General features: G+C 35.8%; 1 protein-coding gene across 33 annotated transcripts in view; it reads left to right on the plus strand.

The window, feature by feature from the left end:
- The window catches only part of PTPN13 (protein tyrosine phosphatase non-receptor type 13), a 224,210-nt gene that overhangs the window by 178,068 nt on the left and 25,041 nt on the right, over positions 1-21,101 (plus strand). For 19 of the 33 annotated variants that reach the window (XM_078001959.1, XM_078001960.1, XM_078001964.1 and 16 more), the window contains 8 exons: positions 1,033-1,191; positions 1,704-1,875; positions 1,975-2,185; positions 5,912-5,982; positions 7,708-7,769; positions 10,138-10,282; positions 10,903-11,040; positions 11,517-11,605. In XM_078001959.1, coding sequence (XP_077858085.1) covers positions 1,033-1,191; positions 1,704-1,875; positions 1,975-2,185; positions 5,912-5,982; positions 7,708-7,769; positions 10,138-10,282; positions 10,903-11,040; positions 11,517-11,605 — 1,047 coding nt within the window. The remainder of the gene's footprint in view (positions 1-1,032; positions 1,192-1,703; positions 1,876-1,974; positions 2,186-5,911; positions 5,983-7,707; positions 7,770-10,137; positions 10,283-10,902; positions 11,041-11,516; positions 11,606-21,101) is intronic. The other 14 variants (XM_078001963.1, XM_078001966.1, XM_078001969.1 and 11 more) reach the window with 1 other exon arrangement.

Raw genomic sequence — 21,101 nt, forward strand, 5'->3', positions numbered from 1 at the left:
TTTTGTCTGCTTCTCAAATTCTGATGAGCTACCTATTTAATTTTTAACCAAGTTTGAATGTAAGTTTTTTCCTCCTCCACACTTTTTTTGTGTGCTCAAATGGCATCCTTTACATTGTAATAATAATCCTAGAACTTCTAAACCTACAAATAAGATCTGGAAACAAAATTTCCAAGTATAATATCCTTTACATTGATTGAAAGTTGGCCTTTTTAAATACTGCTTTTATTATCCAAGTAATAAATGTTTATTGTAGAAAAATTATTAAACAGAGAAGAAGATTAAAGCCACTATAATCTTATTACCCCAAAACTGTTAACGTTTTGGAGCTAAGTTTCCAGGTACTTTTTTTTTTTTTTTTTTTTTGCCTATAATTGTGCATGTGTGTATTGGAGATGAGGGGTGTGCAGCATCTACATCTTCAGTTTCATTCTTAGCAATGGAGTAAAAATAATCTTTAATTTTTCTTAGAAATCTTTCACCCTTGTAAGCAACCTCTGTGTCTCATTTGAAATCTTTTAAAAGTATATTTTATTTATACAAGAAAATTAATAAGATTGTGATAATCACCAAAAGACTTCATATTTTTACCAAAAAAAAAAAAATCTTTTTGTGACTCTTTGCATCTGTTTAGAAATATGTGGCTCTTTGCATTTTAGAAATATATGAATTTTTTTCTGAACCTTTCCTCCAAAAAGTATTCTGTGATCATCAAAGTATAACCACTATTGTGTCCTTATTTATCCTAAAAATATAAGAATGAAAGCATGAGTAAATTCTGTCTCTGCTGTCTCTAGACAAACACATAATGTTGTACTTAAACTTAACTTTTACATGGGATGCAGTCGGGGGACAGTCTGTCTAGAATCAGACAGACTGTCTAGAGTCAGACAAACTTGACTTCTCCACTTGGACAAGTTAAGTAACCTTTTAAGGTTTGACTTTCTCCTCTGTTAAGTGAAATAATAGTCATCTTTCTGTTTGTCTATAGTGCAGAATACACAACCTGAAAGTATTGTTTTCTTCCCTTAGGAAGTAGAACTCCTCATTACCTTAATTAAATCAGAAAAAGGAAGCCTGGGTTTTACAGTAACCAAAGGCAATCAGAGAATTGGTTGTTATGTTCATGATGTCATACAGGATCCAGCCAAAAGTGATGGAAGGCTAAAACCTGGGGACCGGCTCATAAAGGTGAGACATTTAAGAGGAATGGATTATTTGTGTAAATGTAGACAAAGAGCAAGCCAAAAAAAGAAGGTTGAATTATTGTAATACTGTATTTCTCTATTCGGTTTATGCTTCCTATTTACACCACTTAAAAGTAAAGGCCTTTATATCGTTAACAGTTTGGGAAATTATTTTTAATTTGAAAGTCCCTTTAATCTCAGTTATGGCATAAAACAAGCTATCTTAGGTCTTAGGGCCAGAAAGTTTAAATTACTTAGAGGATGAATTTCCTGGATTTGCAAAATAATGATGCATTTGTTAGGGATTTAACATTATTACTTCATTGTAATGGCTTGATTGTTGTGCCTATGATTTCCATAATAAAGAGGATTACCAATAAATTAGAGATCACTGTTGTGAATCTCTTACTAGCCAATATATATTATAAATTAGGAAGATTATTATATTTTCTTGGCAATTTAGCTTCTCTTTTCTAAACATTGTGATTCTCACTTGCTCCTTTCTTGGTTTTGTAGGTTAATGATACGGATGTTACTAATATGACTCACACAGATGCAGTTAATCTGCTCAGAGCTGCATCCAAAACAGTCAGATTACTTATTGGACGAGTTCTGGAATTACCCAGAATACCAATGTTGCCTCATTTGCTACCGGATATAACACTAACGTGCAACAAAGAGGAGTTGGGTAATGAAAAGTCAAACTTTGTACAATATGATTTTCTTGGTTAGCTTAAGAGTAAGTACTCTTATGACTGAGAAAACAAATATTTTCTATTCTTTCAAGGTTTTTCCTTATCTGGAGGTCATGACAGCCTTTATCAAGTGGTATATATTAGTGATATTAATCCAACGTCCATCGCAGCCATTGAGGGTAATCTCCAGCTATTAGATGTCATCCATTATGTGAATGGAGTCAGCACACAAGGAATGACCTTGGAGGAAATTAACAGAGCATTAGACATGTCATTTCCTTCATTGGTATTGAAAGCAACAAGGTACTCTGCAATTACTTATGAGTTTTGATTGTGCATGTGTGTGCATATCAGGTCATTGATTATACTTACATTCTCTGAAATTATATTACTGAATTAGTAATTCATAGACTACATTGGCAGGACTTAATAAATTTAAAACAGACTTCTTCATAGGCGATTTTGAGAACACTAAGGGAATAATAGAATGGTTACCACATTTATCAGTTAGGATGTTTTCACTTGCAAGTAATAGAAAATAGAACTCAACTTTTGTTTAAACAAGAGAGGGAATTTATTGGGAATTTTTCTTTTTCTTTTTTAGACAGAGTTTCACTCTTGTTGCCCAGGCTGGAGTGCAGTGGTGCAATCTTGGCTCACTGCAACCTCCACCTCCCAGGTTCAAGCGGTTCTCCTGCCTCAGCCTCCCGAGTAGCTGGGACTAGAGGTACCCGCCACCACACCTGGCTAATTTTTGTATTTTTAGTAGAGACGCGGTTTCACCATGTTGGCCAGGCTGGTCACGAACTCCTGATCTCAGGTGATCCCCCCGCCTTGGCCTCCCAAAGTGCTGGGATTATAGGCATGAGCCACCCTGCCCAGCCCCAGATTTATTGGTTTATATTGGACTTTTAAAATTCCAGAGATAAGGTGGTCATCAGGTGAAATCTGATCAGGGCTCTATCTTATTTGCTACTTTTAGTTATTTCCTCCTCCCTGTATCAGTTTTCTTTATGATAATCAAATGACTACATGATTTTCATACTTCCCATCTATATACCACATCACATCACCTAGAGCAGTCTTCAAACAGAAATCTCACCAATCACTACTATTCAAGCAAGTAGCGTTTTGCCTAAATTAAGGTCAATCTCTAAGTTGGAAGCAAGGGATAAGAATATACAGGTGCTCCTCATACAGTGGGGTTACATTCCAGTAAACTCATGGTAAATTGAAAATATCATAAGTCAAAACTGCATTTAAAATACCTAGCCTACCAAACATCACAGCTTATTAGCCTAGGCTAGCCTACTGTAAACAGTTTTATATTACTTACATTACATTATCCTACAGTTGGATAGGATATCATCTAACACAAAGCTTAAATGTTGAATATCTCATGTAATTTATTGAATACTGTACTGGAAATGAAACACAGGATGATTGTATGGATATTCAAAGTATGGTTTCTACCAAATGCGTGTCACTTTTACAGTGTCATAAAGCTGCACCATTGTAAGTTGGGGACCATCAGTATTGATTGGCTTAAGCCAGTCCTGGCTCATTCCCAGAGCTGGGATAGGATTAATCCTACTGGAACCTCATGCCTGCTACCCCTGAGGCATAGAACTACCACATCTACTCAACCTTATACAGTTTCACATTGTAAAAAAATGCTAATAGCAACTTTGCTTTCACTTACAATGGAAATAGATTGAGAAAATGTATTAGTTTCCTATTACTATTGTAAAAAATTACTGTAAGTTTAGTGGCTTAAAATAACACAAGTTTATTATATTAACGTTCTGAAGGTCTTAAATACAAAATGGGCCTTCCTGTGGTAAAATCAAGGTGTCAGCAGGGCTGCATTCCTTCTGTAGGTCCCAGGAGAAAATCTATTTTCCACCCTCTAGAGACTCCCCATACACCTTGGTTTATGGCTCACTTCCATCTTCAAAGCCAGCAACTGCAGCACCCTCTGCTTCTGCTGCCATATCTCTTTCTCTGACTCAGACTTTCCTGCCTCCCTCTTTCACTTATTCGGACCCCTGTGATTATAACGGGCCCACCCAGATAATCCAAAATAACCTCCCCATATCAAAATCTGAACCTAATCATATCTACAGTTTCTTTTGCCATATAAATAGTAATATCTTAAGAGGTTCTGAGGATTAGAACAGAATCATTAGAACATAAACATCTTGGAAGGGGATTATTCTGCCTACCACAATTTACAGGAATCCAGGCTTTCTAGATTACAGACTTAAATTATATAAAGGGAAATTCACATTTTTGCTTGTGAATTATTTCTTTTAAAGTATGGGGACTTGTTGATCAAATCATTGATTATAAACTTATTTATTCCTTCTGAATCTGTAAATTAGATTGTGTACTTTTTTTCCCCTTGAACATAGTCTTTGACTTGATTCCTTCATATATTATCTAAAAATTGGATTGGCATACAATTGTTTTCATAGGTCTACTTGAATGTTAATTAGGAAGGGAGGGAAGTCTTCAAACAACCTGGAAAGTATTTCTGTGAAAATTAATATTTTTGCTAACTTTAAGTCCAACTGAATATTTTGCCTCAAAATTAGTAGAGCACTCTTCAGCCCAGGCTTGAAGTAATTTTCTTTTGTCCTTCTGCTTTTATCTTAGCTGTAGTCACCAAAAATACAGTCATGGTAGTCACAATTACTTTCTCCTTCATTCTTCGTCTAGCTCTCTCTTCATTGTGTGTGTCTGCCCTCTTTTATTAAAGCCCATAGGGTAGCAATAATGGAGGGATGTATATTTGTAGTAATTATCTGTATGTCCACTTTCTAGAGACTCCTCATACTCCTTGGTTTATGACCTCCTTCCATAAAGGGAACTGTAAAGGGTTTGGAATTTTACTGTACTTGCAAGCTAATAAGCTAGCCTGTCTTTGTTACATGGTTGCTGGCAGAAGACATAAAACTCCTGAATCAGAGATAAAACACTATTACTAATGCATAGCAAGCAGCGTGAGCATGGCATCCGTGTCAGTTCCACATGTCTTCCAGGTCCCATAAAAATGACATATGTGGGCCTGTGGATTTGTACACATGCAATGGGTTGTATTATAGGAGAGGAATGCTTTAAGAAGAGCCTTGGGAACCCACCATTTTATAGCAGTCTGTAAGAAACCCTGTTTTTTGTTGAGGGAGAGAAGTTACCACATCCTTCATGGTTGCTCACTGCAGATACAACCTTAAGAAGTGGCCCAGATAATAAAAAGGTCAGGAGCTTGCATTTTGGGGCTAGTCAGCAAGAACATACAAGGGTACTCAGAACTTGAAATATATTGCCTCTCCCAATACTGTACACCTTAGGCAACTCCCCTTTTCTCTCAATTATCAGCAACAATAAGATTGCATACTAATCTTCTATTTCTAAGGTGCTATCTTTTTGGCTGTTTTGTACTTTGGGTGGCACCATTCTTCTTATAGTCCTTTGAATAGAAATATTTCATCTAGATTTTCACTTTAATTTAAAAGAAAAACACGTATCAAGGGCTTTAGATATATAAAACTTAATGATCTGTGACTTCTAAGTTATCTTTGAACTATTGACTAAGTGACAGTGAACTGAGTTATTAGATAATGAATATTAGCAGTGTTTTCAATAGAAGGGGAAATAGGGTGATATGTTAAACTGAAGCCCAGAGAAAAACTACATAAAGAAGTGATTCTTAACCTTTTTTGGGTCAAGAATATCTCCCGGGCCAGGCGCGGTGGCTCACACCTGTAATCTCAGCACTTGGGGAGGCCTAGGCAGGTGGATTGCTTGAACTCAGGAGTTCGAGACCAGCCTGGGCAACATGACAAAACCCCATCTCTACAAAAAATACAAAAAAATAGCTGAGCATGGTGGCACATGCCTGTGGTCCCAGCTACTTGGGAGGCTGAGGTGGGAGCATTGCTTGAGGCCACGAGGATTGCTTGGGCCTGGGAGGTCGAGGCTACAATGTGCCAAGATAATTTGCAGTTGTCTTTTTTTACAACACAGAAATGATCTTCCAGTGGTCCCCAGTTCAAAGAGGTCTGCTGTTTCAGCTCCAAAGCCAACCAAAGGCAATGGTAAGGATATATTCATTTTACTGTACTCTACTATGGTAATGGGAATGTAAAATGGCACATCCATTTTGGAAAACAGCTTGACAATTTCTTAAAAATTTTAACTTACACCTAAAATATAATCCAGCTTTTCCACTGCCAGCTGTTCACTTGAAGAAAGTAAGCCTATATTCTACATAAAAGCTTGTACAGAAATTTTTCTAGAGGTTACTTGTAATAGCCAAAATTTGAAACAACTCAAATGTCCAAAATCTATTGAATTGATAAACCAATTGTAGTATATCCAAACAATGAAAAACCACACAGCAATAAAAAGGAATGAACTATTGATACCAGCAAAAAAAGTAATTAAAATAACCTCATAATAAATGTTCTGAGTTAAATAAGCCAGAGCAAAAAAAATAGTTCATACTGTATGATTCTATTACAGAGTTGTAGACAATGCAAATTATAGTGACAGCAGCTCAGTGGTTATGTAGGGCAAACAGGGAAGGAAGCATTTAGGGGAACAGGAGAGAGAGATTACAAATAATAAACTATTATGTTTTGTACTATGCCAATATGATTATTTTGAACCAGTGGTGTATTATTGCTATATTTTTTATTTTTCTTAGAAGTTTAATAATATTTTTCTTGCAAGGAATATTAAAACCCATTCTCGGACTCTATGTAACATCATCCACAGAATTCTAAAGATTTGTCTATAAAAATTCCATCTCAGTTTTTATCTTTCTAGGCAGAATTATTTTAGGGTCATTCCCAAATAGAGGTTCTTAAATGTACTTACCTATATTTGTTTCTTTCTTTGTTTTCTTATAAAGTTTTCCAAACTCTACTATATTTTTCTCAGTCTCTTGAAAATATAATTTAATGAATGAAGTTATGTTTAAATATGTGATGTTTTAGCTGTAAGTGAAACATAATCTCCTTTTTTAATATATTGAATTGTTGTAATGATAGCTAAGGATTAAAATTAACATTGGACTTAAAAATATATTAAAAGTTCTTTTCTGTTTTATCCATAATTTATTTTCCTGTATTGAATTGATAGGCTTTTTGAAATCAGACTTTAAAAAGCTTACTACCTTCTTTTAAATAGTAAACTGAACATAGTTAAGCACCTGTGATGGCTCACCCGTTCAAAGGGAGAAATTATAATCAGTGTCTCACACGAACCATTCAGCCCAAACTAGCTTTTATGTGAACTATTTTCTTTTAAGAAATTAGCTTTTTCCTCACGCCTGTAATCCCAGCACTTTGCAAGGCTGAGGCGGGCGGATCACAAGGTCAGGAGATTGAGACCATCCTGGCCAACATGGTGAAATCCCGTCTCTGCTAAAAATACAAAAATTAGCTGGGCATGGTGGTGCATGCCTGTAATCCCAGATACTTGGGAGGCTGAGGCAGCAGAATCACTTGAACCAGGGAGTCGGAGGTTGCAGTGAGCTGAGATCGCGCCTGGCAACAGAGCGTGACTCTGTCTGGAAAAAAAAAAAAGAAAAGAAAAGAAATTAGCTTTTTCCTTGGGATAAACCCCCAAAATATTAAAGCTTTGGAATCAAATAATATTCCATTTATTTGGTTTTTAATCATTTTGTAATATGAATTATTTTAGTATACTAATAAAAATAACAACATCCCAGAAATGCGAGTTTTCTTTAATTATTTTGATATCCCTCTTGTGGTTTGGATTGACTCATCCCCTTACTTCCTATATTGTCCTTTCAGGTTCCTACAGTGTGGGATCTTGCAGCCAGCCTGCCCTCACTCCTAATGATTCATTCTCCACGGTAAGAAAAAGTCCACCCTCTTTCATGTCATACCTCCTTATCTAAGTAACAGCATGTTTGTGTTTTGAACCAAATTGATTTCATATTTAAATATTTGTCTTCTTTAGATATTCATATTAATAGTAAGGCTATATTTTACTGAACTGATAGGCCTTGCTAAGTATCATACAACATAGAGCCTCACATAGGTAACCGTACGTCATTTGGCACACACTCAGCTTTTAAATACACTAACCAGTTAAATAGATAACTTTAGTGCGGAGATTTTTCTTACTAATATGTAAAATTCTTTTGATTGTCTCTTAGACCACGGAAAGAGAAGAATAATGTAATTAAGAGTGGAATTGTTCCTTTGGGCTAGTTTTGGCAAGCAGTAACCTTCAAGTTCAAATCTGTGCAACCAGTGAGGAAAAAACAGAAGTAGCAAATAAATAAATAAATAAATAATAGGTTTACTTGCTTTTGAAAGACTTAGAAAATGCTTTACCAAATGATTAAATGAGACAGCCTTAACCATTTAAGATTAGCACAGAGAAATCTAGGGGTGACTTAACAAAACTAATACATAGTTAAATTCCATTTCATGCTCTCTTTAAGTCTACTTATATGCCCATTTATGTGGCTAACATCCCCTTTTTGTGATTTTCCTCCTGGTATGTAATTACATTTCTACAATGATCACAGCTGGATCTTCATTTCATGGAATTGTTTTATTCCACATGCATCCCATACAATATGTTCTGAACTTCAATATGGAATGGCTTGCCATGTAAAATGCAGCACTGAGAGATTGCTCTTTTATTAATCTGAAAGTCTTATTATGTCAACATGAGCTGGCTTTAGTGTGGAAGGAGAAAAATAATTTCATGACCAGAATTCCAAAATTCTACACCTTTCATTTCATTATGTTGTCTCACACTTGTGACTTGGTCTAGCAAGCCATGAAAAGATAATTACAGCAGAACATTTTAAGGCAGTAATGACTGAGACACAAAAACAAAATATTTTTGTTATTTGTATGTGTTGAAATTGAGCTACAGCAACACTCACTATTCACTCACTATGAAGACATTATTCAGAATGTCTTCAATTTCACATAGCAAAGCAACTGAATTTTCATGTATTTCTAGTAGTATTCACACTGTATAGTGCTCTTCTTTTTAAATAATCAGCATGTTATTGAAAGAAAGAAGAGTAGAGTTTTTGTTAAATTAACATAAAACCCTAGATTAACATAAAACCCTTTTGCTGTTCATGGCTGCCAGCATGTTTTTGTTAAAATCTTCCAGGAAGTCTCCCAGACAATACTCTGTCGTTGAATGCTAATATCTATACTATTAATTTCTCATTGAGAATGGAGTTTCATAATCCAGTGAAGCTTTTTGATATTACCATTATTTATTTTTAAAAATTCTATTGCATCTACCATGTATACTTTTTATCTTAATAGAATGGGTGAAACCTTTAGAATAAAGCGCAACCTTTTATTTGTATAAAATTATTTTAATTTATTCCAAGCATTTATTTTTGCATTTTTTTCAAGTCATTTTTCTTTTGATAGGGTATGCTCCATGAAGTGCTTCACAATTGAACATTGCATTCAAAATTTACATTCTATTCAATAATTATTCTATTGTTATGAATTCATTGTCTTAAATTTATATGAGACTTAGACTAGATTTGAAAATATTTATACCTAATGGATTATCAGGCCACTAAATTGGAGACTATATCCATGTAATAGACCGTTGAACATTGCATTCAAAATTTACATTCTATTCAATAAGTATTTTATTGTTATGAATTCATTGTTTTTCTTAAATTTATTTGAGACTTAGACTAGATTTGAAAATCTTTATACCTAATAGATTATCAGGTCACTAAATTGGAGACTATATCCATGTAATAGACTCAGAAGTACTTGAAAAGTTGGTATTTTCTGTTTCCCTCAACCTCTAAGCTTTAATAGTCCTATTAAACTTTTTTTAAATTGTATGAAAAACAAGTCTTACAAAATTGCTTCAAAAAAGAGATGTCTTCAGTCGGATATTTTAAGATGTACTACATAATAGAGTTCTCTTTTAGCAACTCAAAGTTTATATTAGCAAGGACTGTGAAAATTCCTGGAATAAAAATTTTGAGTTAATGTTGTTTCACCTAGTGTTTCCAGATATATTTAATGATGGGAAGCCCCATGCCCTATGCACATTTCATTGCACTGATATTTCCTTCAAACACTGATCTAAGGTGGAGAGACATAAGATGGATCTTGTACTAAGAAAGAAGAGGAGAGAGACAATGTGCAGTCCCCCAATCCTGGAAGTTAGTAAAATACTATCTGATGATTTGCTTTGGTTTTATGCTTTAGGTTGATGGGGAAGAAATAAATGAAATCTCGTACCCCAAAGGAAAATGTTCTACTTATCAGATAAAGGGATCACCAAACTTGGCTCTGTCCAAAGGTAGTTTTCCAAATCAGTCATCTAATTACTCTAAATGCCCTAATAACTCAGGTAATTAAAAAAAATAGGTATCCTCTTTTCTTTGCTTTATATATTACTGTAGCTTTAAAGGGAAAGATTATTGCTCAAATAAAGAAAAGAACAATATACAAATGTCCCAGTATTCATTCTCGTCTCTGAGACTAATTTTTTTTAAGGGATTGAAAAGATAGCTGCTGTGTTCTACAGTGTTTCTTATATTTTGTGAAGTAGCAATTCACAGGCTACCTAATAGTTTAGAAAAAATGTCTTCAGGATGTTTTGTCTGATCTATTATATCCTTAATCTTTGTAACATAACTTTGTTTCTTTCATGAATTAATATATTGAGAGTCATTTAAGAAAATAAACATTAAATTATTAATGCCTTGTGAAAAGCCATATCACCAACATTGATTTTGGTTTATTCTTTGTAATTTACATTTGTGTGGTCTTTCGTCATAGCAGCCAGGGTAGTTCTAGAACTAAAAATGACTGGATCACATTAGTGTAAACTACTTTTCCAGTCATTGCTACTTTTAAAATTGGTTGCTTAAAATTTGAAAGCACCTAGCAAATTCTATTTAACGCCTTGTCCCTTTCTCGTGTCAATATTTTTAACGTAAAACCCCATGTAAATTATTATTTTTCAAGAATCCTGTATACAAGAAGATGACATTTATGATGATCCCCAAGAAGCTGAAGTTATCCAGTCTCTGCTGGATGTTGTGGATGAGGAAGCCCAGAATCTTTTAAACCAAAATAATGCAGCAGGAAACTCCTGTGTTCCAGGTACATGAACCAGATGAATAAATTGGTATACTATGGAGTACAAGAACATCTCTAGGGAGCATTTTTTGAGTAAATATGTAATGCATTAGTTCTTCCTCTATTCCTCATTAGTGTGTAATATTTCAGAAACAAAATAGAATTTGTTATCTCCTTTTTTTTTATTTTCCATATTTATAAGTGGGTTACCTTATTAGTGAGATCTCCAAATGTATCATTTATATCATGAATTTTACTTCTAGAAGTTAGTCCAAACATTTTCCTCCAGCCATTCTCATTTTAATTTTAGTAGATAATTGTAACCAGAAATTTTATACTGATATATACTTGATCATTTCTTCCTAACTTTTCTAGTTAAAACATTGAAACTATTTATGGATATTGGTTTATACACTGCCTTCTTTTGCAGGCAAATGAAAACTTTTCTACCTCCTCAATAGTTTTATTAATTCATCTTGGCCTTTATATTCCTCTCTCAGGTACATTAAAGATGAATGGGAGGTTATCAGCAGAGAGAACAGAAGATACAGACTGCGATGGTTCACCTTTACCTGAGTATCTTACTGAGGTAACAGTAATACCTAAACAACCTAGGATATGTCAACTTGTTAGAATTATGGGTTTTAACCCAGAAGGTGAAATAATCAGAGATTATTTCCTGTTTTACTCAAAAATTAAATTTAGGAGGAAAACAGAGATTAATTTCATGTGTTACATTAAAGTGTCATCCTATCCTAGTGAAAGAATCATTACACAAATTTTCTCAAATTAAAAAAAATAGAAAAAAAAACAATTGGTTTTCAAAAATGTAATGCTAAACTTTCTAAATTATTCTTTAAAACCTTAAAACTTAGGATCTTCGTAGCAGCATAATTTATAATCCTTTGGGTATATACCCAGTAATGGGATGGCTGGGTCATATGGTACATCTAGTTCTAGATCCTTGAGGAATCGCCATACTGTTTTCCATAATGGTTGAACTAGTTTACAATCCCACCAACAGTGTAAAAGTGTTCCTATTTCTCCACATCCTCTCCAGCACCTGTTGTTTCCTGACTTTTTAATGATCGCCATTCTAACTGGTGTGAGATGGTATCTCATTGTGGTTTTGATTTGCATTTCTCTGATGGCCAGTGATGATGAGCATTTTTTCATGTGTCTGTTGGCTGTATAAATGCTACAAAGACACATGCACACGTATGTTTATTACAGCACTATTCACAATAGCAAAGACTTGGAATCAACCCAAATGTCCATCAGTGACAGATTGGATTAAGAAAATGTGGCACATATACACCATGGAATACTATGCAGCCATCAAAAAGGATGAGTTTGTGTCCTTTGTAGGAACATGGATGCAGCTGGAAACCATCATTCTTAGCAAACTATCACAAGAACAGAAAACCAAACACCGCATGTTCTCACTCATAGGTGGGAACTGAACAATGAGATCACTTGGACTCAGGAAGGGGAACATCACACACCGGGGCCTATCATGGGGAGGGGGGCGGGGGGAGGGATTGCATTGGGAGTTATACCTGATGTAAATGACGAGTTGATGGGTGCAGCACACCAACATGGCATAAGTATACATATGTAACAAACCTGCACGTTATGCACATGTACCCTACAACTTAAAGTATAATAATAATAAATAAATTTAAAAAAAAAAAAAAAAAAAACTTAGGATCTTCTAGGACATTAGACTAAGGAAAAGCATGAAATAGTGGATAAATTATATTTAAGGTTCTTCAAACTCAGCATCACCCTATGTGTACAAATCTGACCTTGCTTAATATTCTGGGATAATTCTTCTCATTATCCTTCTTAATCTTCCTACTTTATATATTCAAAATTAAAACTGTGCTGGTTTGAATGTTCTTACACTAGTTATCATGGATGCTTGTACTTACACACAATCTCATACATACATAACTGTTCATTAAATATTTACAAATAGTGTATATATATATATATATATATATATACACAGAAGCTTATGACTGATAAGTGTATATTTCTCAAGCTACAAAAATAATCATACAAATATTAGATATCTCAAAATGTGACAGTCGGTAGTGGTTTTTCTTAAGATGAACTTTCATATAATCAGAATATTAATAATTACAGTAAAAATAGGCTCTTTAGAAAAGGTTTTCTGAACATTTTAAGTCATGACTTTATCACATTTTTATTAATATTTAATAGTAACATTAAAATGCCCCTTAAAATGTATGTTGCAATGTCTTTTAACTAAGAAAGTAAAAATCTGTAATTGCCATTTCAGAAATGTGATGTAGGCTGAGCGCATTGGCTCATGGCGGTAATCCCAGCACTTTTGAAAGGCCGAGGAGGGCAGATCACTTGAGGTCAAGAGTTCAAGACCAGCCTGGCCAACATGGTGAAACCCTGTCTCTGCCAAAAATATAAAAAATTAGTCAGATTTGGTGGTGCACGGCTGTAATCCCAGCCCTTCAGGAGTCTGAGGCAGGAGAACCACTTGAACCTGGGAGGCAGAGGTTGCAGTGAGCGGAGATCATGACACTGCACTCCAGCCTGTGCAATAGATCGAGACTCAGTCCCCCCAAAAAATAAAAGTCATGTCACATGCTTTTTCTTTTAAAAGAGTAAAGAAAGCTTGTTAACATAATATAGATTCTCATTTATACTGAGCTATGACTGTTTTATGGCAGAAAACTTCTTTCAAGTTATCTTTTTTTATTATTTTCATTATGAAAATATATTACATCCTTATTGTAAAAAAGTTTCCAACAGAATCTTCAAAAATGTAAGTCCCAGCCAGGTATGGTGGCTCACGCCTGTAATCTCAACACTCTGGGAGGCCGAGGTGGGCTGATCACCTGAGGTTGGGAGTTCAAGACCAGCCTGACCAACATGGAGAAACCCCATCTCTACTAAAAATACAAAATTAGCTGGGCAAGGTGTTGCATGCCTGTAATCCCAGCTACTTGGGAGGCTGAGGCAGGAGAATCGCTTTAACCTGGGAGGCGGAGGTTGCAGTGAGCCAAAATCACGCCACTGCACTCCATCCTGGGCAACAAGAGTGAGAGTCTGTCTCAAAAAAAAAAAAAAGTAGGTCCCTTTTTAAAAACATATTTATCTTATTCATCTGAGGTAGCTATTGTTAAAAATTTTGATTTCTACCTTTCCACTGTGCATATCAAAACATAAATATTTATATACATACATAATTTTTTAATATACATTTTATCACATGGTTCTGAATTTGGTTTTCACTTAAGAATTGATCATTACCCTCTTTCCATGTGAGATGTATAAATTTGCCTCACACATTTTAATGACTTCCTATTATTTTATTGTAAGTTTATACCATAATTTATTAAATTGGCCATCTGTTGATGAATTTTAGATTTTCTTTTTGTCAGTAAGAGGACACAAATTATTAGGAACTATATAATTGTCTTGCCACTGAAGTACAGATAGATCCTGCAAATACATGCATTGAGAATACATTTTGGGCTAGATATATTAAGTTAGTACTTCCTGAATAAATGAGACTTCTGCTTTAGAATATATTTTAAATAATGGTAAACAAAGCAAAGAAAGTGAGGGAACAAATTTAGGAAAGGAGTAACAGGGATCTTAGATTAAAACATTTAAAATTTTTATTTGTATCTAATTCTAGGAACATGTTTAAATCACTATGACAATTATATTCATAAGCAGACAAATTTAAAATTTGCAAATATGACTAATCTCCCCTAGCTGAAAGAAGACCGAGCTAGCATTCTGGAAAAGTTTTCTGTTTCATCTTATATTTCTAGAATATTACCTATATTTTAGAACTGGCTAGTTTTAAGAATTACTTAGAACTTCTGATAATAGTCTTTTATAAGTGCTTGAAATCACCCTAAACAAATTGTGTATTATTTACTGAATTGGTTCTAACAGTATATTCTGTAACTTTGAAAGTTTTATCATGTACCAAAAGTTAAGATGCTAACCATTGGTATTAAAAAGTATAGGAATATAGAAATATCTTCTTATAGAAGAAAGATTATACATGATACCTATTTATACATTCATTGTGTTTCTCATTCAGTATTGTAATTGTACTCTTTAGTACCTCTTAGTGAAGTACTTTAGGTCAATGCCTATGTCTTATTTAAGAATGAAAGAATGAATGCTAATCATATACATTACTATAAATTATTGTCTACAGTTTCAAAACCATTTAGCTATTGAACTTATTTGACTAATTTTGCTGGAGATGATGGGGTAAGAAGAGGTGTTAGGGTTTCTGTCCTAAATTTGCTTGTCCACTCTGGTAGTCAACTTGAGAGAAGTACATATGTAAATAAGTAAATGTAATTTTTAAAAAGCTGTAGAAACATATTCTATTAAATGTTTATATGGAGTTCAGCGAGAGCTACAAAGAAGGGGGAAAATGGTTGGGGCTACACAGGAGTAGGTGGATAAAGTTATTAAAGCTTTCTAGAGAATTAGCATCTTAAAGATGTTTGATAGTTAAGATAAGCTAGGAAAGAGCATTCCATACATACTGTGGAGCTGCTTTAGCAGAGGAATGAAGGTATAGATGAGCCTGGAACATTCAGGACACTAAGTCATTGCAAGTAGGGTATCACAGGGTGTCTTGAAAGCTAAGCCTAAAAAGATAGGCAAGGTGTTAGTTCATGAAGTGACTTACATGCCATGCCAAGGAATTTGATCTTTCCACATCTCTTGCCACTGAAATGAATCAATATGCTTTCTAATTCTGGTTATTTTTTAATGGTTTTAATTTCTTCAAACATATTCTTCTTATGTAGTGTTTTTAATTTCTTAAGCAAAAACAAGGCAAAAACTTTTAGTGACTCTCTGGCACCTGAGGATAATTCTGCTTGACTGTTGGATCTCAGAAGGACTGGCTTTATGGGCATTCAGCCAGTGCAATCACTCAGAACCCTGTGCTTATAAGAGCCTCCTACTTCGAATATGCTATAGTGCTGTACCATCACCAACTTGAAGTTCTTAATAAGTTTTTAACAAGAGATCTCTTATTTGCATATGGCTCCTGGCACTGCAAATTATGTAGTTCATCCTAGATCCAGGAGATAGTTCCTCTTCTCTCAAGTTACTGGATCTGGATTCCTTGAGCACTAGGATTGTAAAATAACCTTCAAATGGGCTGACCACTCTTTTAAAAAATCTTAAATATATTCGGTGAGGCAGTACCACAGCTGCCTCCTCTTCCAAAGGTCCTTCAGTCCATACTGACAAGAAACTGAAGGCCAATCTTCTTAACCAACCCTCCCCCATACACAAGTGAACTTTACAAAAATAGTGGTAATTGGTTAATACAGGTATCACTGTAGCTTATTTCTAATTGAGTTTTACCTCACCGTTTTCATTTAATAATAGTATTATTAAAATTTTCATATTTATAACAGCATTTGACTCTTATAAAAGGCTTTGTACTTTCTAAAATCATTATACACATGCTATATTCTTAGACCAGGATTGTAATGGGAAATAAGAAATGCAAATGACTTTAGTTGGAAAAAAATTTAATCCAGACTAAAATGAGCAGCTTCTTAAAACAGATGAGGTCTAGGAAATTTCCTTTTAGTTGACAGTGGATTAAAACCTTTTTCCTTCTACTGTAGAAGTTCTACATTTACATCAACTAAATTGAAATTATTATCAGGGTAATTTAATTATGGTACTTTTTAACTCTACAAAGTCTGTAACTGAAAGGTCATATTACAGGTGTCATTTTTATTAAGTGGATGTAATAAACTAGGTCTCAGACATAAGCGTGTGTGGGCACACAGTGGTGAACAGACCGACATGATTCCTGCCTTGGTAAGAGCTTACTAATGGAGAGGAAAGGAGGAAAAAATCAAACACACAAATAAATATGTAATTACAAGTTGCGTTAAGGTCTGTGAAGTTTGTTTGTTGTTTTTAAGTGCCAACACACAAAAAAAAGAATAACCAAGGAAACCTGCTTTAGATTGGGTGGATAGAAAACATCTTCAGGAGGAGAAGACACCATCAGAAGGGCTTTGTAGTAAGAAGGGATGAGTGATTTTGAAGAACTAAAAGACCCATGAATTTGAAGCCTAGTGGGTAAAGGGGAGATTATAAAAGTAGACAGGGGCCAGATAATTCAGGGTCTTCAAGGGAATTTCCTATTTGTTAAGAAAATTTGTCCTGATAAAGGTTCAATCGTATAATTTACTAACCATTTAAGAATAAAATTTGGGGGTGGTTGCTTCCAAAATGGCCGAATAGGAACAGCTCCGGTCTGCAGCTCCTAGCAAGATCAATGCAGAAGATGGGTGATTTCTGTGTTTCCAACTGAGGTATCTGATTCATCTCAATGGGACTCATTGGACAGTGGGTGCAGCCTATGGAGGGTGAGCTGAAGCAGGGTGGGGCATCACCTCACCCAGGAAGCACAAGGGGTCAGGGGATTTCCCTTTCCTAGCCAAGGAAAGCTGTGACAGACTGTACCTGGAGAAACGGTACACCCCTGACCATATACTGCGCGTTTCCCACAGACCCAGCAACCAGCAGACCAGAAGATACCCTCCAATGTCTGGCTCAGCAGGTCCCATGCCCACGGAGCCTTGCTCACTGCTAGTGCAGCCGTCTGAGATCAACCTGCAACACTGCAGCTTGACCAGTGGGGGGCATCCACCATTGCTGAGGCTTGAGTAGCTCACAGTGTAAACAAAGCTGCTGGGAAGTTCAAATGGGACGGAGCCCACCGCAGCTCAGCAAGGCCTACTGCCTCTCTAGATTCCGCCTCTGGGGGCAGGGCAGAGCAGAACAAAAGGCAGCAGACAGCTTCTCCAGACTTAAAAGTCCCTGTTTGACAGCTCTGAAGAGAGCAGTGGTTCCCTCAGCACACCATTCAAACTCTGAGAACAGATAGACTGCCTCCCCAAGTGGGTCCCTGATCCCCATGTAGCCTGACTGTGATACACCTCTCAGTAGGGGTCAACAGACACCTCAAACAGGCGGGTGCCCCTCTGGGACGAAGCTTCCAGAGGAAAGATCAGGCAGCAATATTTGCTATTCTACAGCCTCTGCTGGTGATACTCAGGCAAACAGGGTCTGGAGTGGACCTCCAGCAAACTCCAACAGACCTGCAGCTGAGGGGCCTGACTGAAGGAAAACTAGCAAACAGAAAGGAATAGCATCAACATCAACAAAAAGGTCATGCACTCCAAAACCCTATCTGTAGGTCACCAACATCTAAGAACAAAGGTAAAGAAAACCCCAAAGATGGGGAGAAACCAGAGCAGAAAAGCGGAAAATTCCAAAAACCAGAGCGCCTCTTCTCCTTCAAAGGATCGCAGCCCCTCGCCAGCAAGGGAACAAAACTGAACAGAGAATTAGTTTGACGAGTTGACAGAAACAGGCTTCAGAAGTTCAGTAATAACAAACTACTCCAAACTAAAGGAGCATGTTCTAACCCATCACATGAAAGCTAAAAACCTTGAAAAAAAGTTAGACAAATGGCTAACTAGAATAAACAGTGTAGATAAGACCTTAAATGACCTGATGGAGCTGAAAACCATGGCACGAGAACTTCATGATGCATGCATGAGCTTCAGTAGCCGATTCAATCAAGTAAAATAAAGGATATCAGTGATTGAAGATCAAATTAATGAAATAAAGCAAGAAGATTAGAGAAAAAAGAGTGAAAAGAAACAAACAAACACTCATAGAAATATAGGACTATGTGAAAAGACCAAATCTATATTTGATTGGTGTACTGGAAAGGACAGGGAGAATGGAACCAAGTTGGAAAACACTCTTCAGGATATTACTCAGGAGAACTTCCCCAACCTAGCAAGGCAGGCTGACATTCAAATTCAGGAAATACAGAGAACACCACAAAGATACTCCTAGAGAAGAACAACCCCAAGACACGTAGTTATCAGATTCACCAAGGTTGAAACGAAGGAAAAAATGTTAAGGCAGCCAGAGAGAAAGTTCAGGTTACCCACAAAGGGAGGCCCATCAGAATAACAATGGATCTCTCAACAGAAAGCCTACAAGCCAGAAGAGAGTGGGGGCCAATATTCAACATTCTTAAAGAAAATAATTTTCAACCCAGAATTTCATATCCAGCCAAACTAAGCTTCATAAGTTAAGGAGAAATAAAATTCTTTACAGATAAGCAAATGCTGAGAGATTTTGTCACCACCAGGCCTGCCTTACAAGAGCTCCTGAAGGAAGCACTAAACATGGAAAGGAACAACTAGTACCAGCCACTGCAAAAACACCCCAAATGGTAAAGACTATCGACGCTATGAGGAAACTGCATCAATTAACAGGCAAAATAACCAGATAACATCATAATGACAGGATCACATTCACACATAACAATATTAACCTTAAATGTAAATGGACTAAATGCCCCAATTAAAGACACAGATTGGCAAATAGGATAAAGAGTCAAGACCTATCGGTGTGCTGTATTCAGGAGACCCATCTCACATGCAGTGATGTGCATAACCTCAAAATAAAGGGATGGAGGAAGATCTACCAAGCAAATGGAAACAAAAAAAAAAGCAGGGGTTGCAATCCTAGTCTCCGATAAAACAGACTTTAAACCAACAAAGATCAAAAAAGATGAAGAAATCCATTACATAATGGTAAAAGGATCAATTCAACAAGAAGAGCTAAATATCCTAAATATATATGCACCCAATACAGGAGCACCCAGATTCATAAAGCAAGTCTTTAGAGACCTACAAAGAGACTTATACTCCTATACAATAATAATGGGAGACTTTAACACCCCGCTGTCAATATTAGACAGATCAGCGAGACAGAAGGTTAATAAGGATATCCAGGACTTGAACTCAGCTCTGTACCAAGTGGACGTAATAGATATTTAGAGAACTCTCCACTCCAAATCAACAGAATATACATTCTTCTCAGTACCACATCACACTTACTCTAAAATTGAACACATAATTGGAAGTAAAACACTACTCAGCAAATGTAAAAGAACAGAAATTGTAACAAACTGTCTCTCAGACCACAGTGCAATCATATTAGAATTTAGGATTAATAAACTCATTCAAAACCAAACAACTACCTGAAAACTGAACAACCTGCTCCTGAATGACTACTGGGTACATAACAAAACGAAGGCAGAAATAAAGATGTTCTTTGAAACCAATGAGAACAAAGACACAATGTACCTGAATCTCTGGGGCACATATAAAGCAGTGTGTAGAGGGAAATTTATAGCACTAAATGCCCACAAGAGAAAGCAGAAAAGATCTAAAATCAACACCCTAACATCACAATTAAAAGAACTAGAGAAGCAAGAGCAAACACATTCAAAAGCTAGCAGAAGGCAAGAAATACCTAAGATCGGAGCAGAACTGAAGGAGACAGAGACACAAAAAACCCTTCGAAAAATCAATGAATCCAAGAGCTACTTTTCTGAAAAGATCAACAAAATACACCACTAGCAAGACTAATAAGGAGAAAAGAGAGAAGAATCAAATAGATGCAATAAAAAATGATAAAGGGGATATCACCACCGATCCCACAGAAATACAAACTGCCATCAGAGAATGCTATAAACACCTCTATGCAAATAAACTACAAAATCTAGAAGAAATGGATAAATTCCTGGACACATACACCCTCCCAAGACTAAACCAAGAAGAAATTGAATCTCTGAATAGACCAATAACAGGCTCTGAAATTGAGGCAAAAATTAATAGCCTACCAACCACAGTCAAATTCTACCAGAGGTACAAAAGAGAGCTGGTACCATTCCTTCTGAAACTAATCCAATCAATAAAAAAAAGAGGGAATCCTCCCTAACTCATTTTATGAGGCTAGCATCATCCTCATACCAAAGCCTGGCAGAGACACAACAAAGAGAATTTTAGGCTAATATCCCTGGTGAACATTGATGCAAAAATCCTCAATAAAATACTGGCAAACCGAATCCAGCAGCACATCAAAAAGCTTATCCATCACAATCAACTCAGCTTCATCCCTAGGATGCAAATCAGTAAACATAATCCATTGCATAA

The sequence above is a fragment of the Macaca mulatta genome, chromosome 5, assembly GCF_049350105.2.
Source record: "Macaca mulatta isolate MMU2019108-1 chromosome 5, T2T-MMU8v2.0, whole genome shotgun sequence".
NCBI classification, from domain to species: Eukaryota; Metazoa; Chordata; class Mammalia; order Primates; family Cercopithecidae; genus Macaca; species Macaca mulatta.